Below are 4230 nucleotides of genomic sequence, written 5' to 3'. Positions count from 1 at the left end.
GTAAAGAGTGGCTTGAGGCTCTCAACAAAGAGTAGCTGCTCTCCAGGAAATTACGCACTTAGATGGTGTATGTCCTGAATCAAGATTAGTTTAGTCAGGGACATAATAAAATCTCCCACTGAGATTCCTTTACAAAATCTATGGAAAATTCATGATGTAACAACTACAGCTTCTCATTTGTTAGCCATTTCTTTCCACTGTACATTAGACAATGGTCACTTAACCCACACAGCAATTCCTGATGATATTACATTATGCTTGTGCTAGTCAGTAAAACAAAAACTACAGCGCCTTAAGCAGCAACGCTTCTGCGTCTGTTGGAACAAAATCTATTCAAATAATCAAGCACTTCTAAGGAACCACTAAAAAGCACAATTAAGGTAAAATGTTTTAATAAATGTTTAATACTTACACTTTTTCTGGTCTTCTGAAACTAAGAACCAATTTAATGCTACCTAATCTTAATTTTTATAACCAGGTGGTAGAAAAGCTTTACTAATTCTGGGAGAGAAATCTTGCTTTACATGCTAACCATGTGGTAACTCTTAAAGTCGCACCTATTAATTACAAACTATCCTAAAATTACAAAAGGGCAACTGAAACAACACTAGCTCTCAACTGTGTCTCGGTGCAAAATAATGGATTAATCTATATGTGGTCTCTAATTTCCACCCAGGGACATTCTAGCAGACTCTTGCAAAATCTTCACAGTAGGGAATCTATTTGGGCCTTGGAAAAAAAAAAAAAACCACAACTTTGTAGACTTAGCATTCATTTAAAGAAAGCCAGTCTTTACAGTCCTACTTCCTTCAGAGAAAACATCCAAACTCGCACCACTGCCCCCCAAGCAATTATTCCAACTCCCTGCAAACAGATTTGATGCAGACCTTGGGCGTACCGACCTTACAAAACCGAGGAAAAGCAAAGTAAACAACAAGCCGATGTATTATTTGTGCTGTAACGTGCTATTTGACTTGCGCTACTCCCCAGTGCAGGGGGACTCCCTTGCTGGAGAAAACAGAGCGAAGAGTAAAGACAGCTTTACTGACCTGTGTGCTGCCGCCGATGCTTGGTGAGGGCATGACGTGTCCCGCCGGCAAAGCCACAAAGGTCACAGAGGAACGACTTCTCGCCTGTTGCAACAATAAACAGATGAGGGACTGCGGAGGTCACAGATCATTAAAACATATCTATCAAGGCTTTCAGGGTTACTAATTCCTCCAATCAAATGTTTCCATGTAAATATGTCAAATGGGAATGAAATTACCACTGCGGTTTATTGACTGTGATAAAATCTGAAAAGCACCACTGAACATAATTACATACTTGTCAGACCCATAAAAATTAGCTTTATTATCAATGGAATGGTTTTGTACAACTTCATTTCTGTTAGATGTCTTCCAGATGGGGCTGCTTTATGCACTTGAACAGTTTTTATGCATATCCTGATTTTTTACAATTCCCATACATCTGGCCTTTCTGTGCTGAGTAAAGATTGCCTGGAAAAAAAAAGTTAATATACTGTATATATGATTCTGCTTAAATAAAATATATTGAATTTACTAACAAATTAAGGGCACGGAGAAATTTTCAACAGACTAGATCACAGTCATCTTTAGTTACCTTCTATTTATTAATAAGTATTAAATTATTTTCTTGAATATACAGAAGAGCCCAGGCAACAATAAAAGGCACATTATTCAGTACCAGTGGCAATTCAGCGCTGTTTATGTTTCTAAAGTTTTCATGACATAAAGAAAACAGGTCTGGGGATTGTTACTGAAACTGCAGCAGACCTCATATTGTTCGTCTTCAAATGATAATTCTTCATTCCAAACCTCTGGACCAATTCGATAGATTTTGGCAAGCTCAATACTCATTAAAAGTGTTTTCTAATAGAAGCTAGGATTTTGCCCTGTTGTGTATAAATACAGTCTACCATTTCACAGCCATATTTTCACTCAGTATGTACTAACACACAGAGCAATCTCAGCCCATGAAGGCCACATGGAAGGTCGTTATGAATTAATAACGCTAACCTTAGATAGAGACTCAGTAACCTCAGGTAAGACTGAAATTCTTAATTTTTCTTTTTTTTAAAGGAATCACATTAGTCATTTGGAGCCAAATTGTCTCCTTTTGCAGCAGCACAGCGGAGAGGGGGCTGGTGGGGCAATGATGCTGAATTCATTGAAACTAACAGTCTCCTTCAAATTCTTCCCCGTGGGGAAGGAAATTTAGTTTCTACAAAAGACGGCTGGGTTAAGAGGTCGGGATTCAAATTACCGAGTCCTCCTGTGAAGACAGAGGGATGGAAACCTCCACGCTGCTCATTCCCACACAACCAGACACACTAATACACACACTTTCTGGAAAAGCACAGGGCCTTGGTTAACTTTGGATGGCGTTACTATATGCAAGAGGCTATCCTGTGAGCGGGAGCTCCCCGGAGACCAGCTGCCCTCTCTCTCCCACCCCTGCTTCGATGGGAGCTCAGGGCAACCCCAGCTCCTCACCAGTCGTGGCAGTGCACAAATCCCTGGGCCCCACGCTACAAGGAGGAAAGCAATCCCTTCGAAGTTTCCAAGGCAGCCTGAACCCCGTCACCACAATGGGATCATAAAAATGCTGATTGACTTCCACCAGGTAGCTAGGATATGAAATGCGATGGGCACATACTAACCTGCATTTCAGAATAAAGCAAACGGTGTATTGGTATTTTCTGCACCCAAACCGCGTCATGAAAAGTGGACTGAAATTTTACAGGATTTTGGGTGGTCCACTGATGAGAGTATCCCAAAACAGTATCTAAGGTGCAAAATAATTTCAGTGCCACCTTTCAGAAGTCAGTTCTAGCCACCTGTGATTATAGCTGAATTAAAATGAGCAAACAAGCCCCCCAAAAAACCCGTGAAAACACCCACAAGCTAAATAGAAAAAGCAGAATGGGAACCCATCCTATCATATGAAGAAGGCATATGTGCTAAATGACATAACAGAGTCTGAATTTTACTGTAAAACGGTCATCAGAAATATTGCTGAGCTTATACATGGTTGTTACACAGAGATTTCTGAATAACCTCTTTCCTTCATTTTTTTTGGGGGGGGGGTGTTAGTGGGGGGCTTTGGTTTGTTGTTTGTTTGGTTGGGTTTTTTATTTTTTTTAAATAATTGGGAACTTCAGCATGTAGCACTTCATCAAAATCTCAAAGAAAAGGAATAGAGCGACTCCGCATAATGCTTAATTATAATTAAATATTAATTTAATTAATTAATCAATTTTAAGTATAAATCTTTCTAACTAGCTGTAATGCCTAACACCCCAGCATAAAATTCAGACTTTAAAGTTAAATGCTGTTCCATGCCTACCAAGAAATTGCTCACCATCTATATATTGTCATAAATTAGCTCATGTTGTGTTTAACATCTAGGAGCAGACTTCAGCACGGCCTGCAGCCTCACACACTAATGAGGACACAGAGTACCCACAGCCTATTTGCAAGCTCACAGATTTACTGGGTAGTTTAGATGTGTGCCTTTGGAACAGCTTTTTGAGCCACAGAGAAATCATTCCAAACCAACCAACAGCTTTAAAATAGGGAAATTGATCCACCCTATAAAATGATTTGCCAGTTAAACATTCCACGCTCCTCGAGGTCAGATCTGGGAGCTCTCGGGCCGGCAGGGCTCTTGAGGCTTTGGATCTAAAAACACGAGACTGGAGGACATTTGGCCCCAGCTTCTTAAGCTCAAGAAACGTGGATGGATTTGCTTTTCTGCAACGTTCATTTTCAGGAATATTAATAAATTAACTACATTATTAGGGTTTGCATCGTGGTGCGTGCACAAATACATACATCCACATGAACACAGAGAGAAAACGTCATCACCTGTGACTTTAAGTTTGACTGCACAGCATTTCTTAGCCCTGAAGGTTGATGTGGGTTGAATCCCTCATATCTAGACAGAGTATTTCATTTGACGTTATGGACATGCATTGATACATACATGCATTTTACATTCTTCTGGATATGCTTAACAATTTTATCATTCCAACTTCAGAATTTGCGACTTTTTAACTTTTTGGAAAATGTAAAGGCAATATTTCACTTGCTGTACAGGGGGCTGATCTAACTTGCCATGTTTATATGATAGCAGAAATGCAATAGAAAATGGTCCTTTTCTTAACAACTTGAATTAGTTTCAAGTGTGCCATTTTGCATTCAAATG

General features: G+C 39.6%; 1 protein-coding gene across 1 annotated transcript in view; it reads right to left on the bottom strand.

Moving 5' to 3' along the window:
- Positions 1 to 4230, bottom strand: part of LOC104516263 (zinc finger protein 407-like) — a gene marked incomplete at both ends in the record, with an annotated part of 42416 nt that overhangs the window by 36581 nt on the left and 1605 nt on the right. The window contains one exon of the mRNA XM_010160543.1: positions 1050 to 1133. Coding sequence (XP_010158845.1) covers positions 1050 to 1133 — 84 coding nt within the window. The remainder of the gene's footprint in view (positions 1 to 1049; positions 1134 to 4230) is intronic.

Source organism: Eurypyga helias, unplaced genomic scaffold, assembly GCF_000690775.1.
Source record: "Eurypyga helias isolate BGI_N326 unplaced genomic scaffold, ASM69077v1 scaffold31, whole genome shotgun sequence".
NCBI lineage: Eukaryota > Metazoa > Chordata > Aves > Eurypygiformes > Eurypygidae > Eurypyga > Eurypyga helias.
The sequence above is the reverse complement of the archived record's forward strand: the minus strand, read 5'-3'. Positions and strand labels throughout refer to the sequence as shown.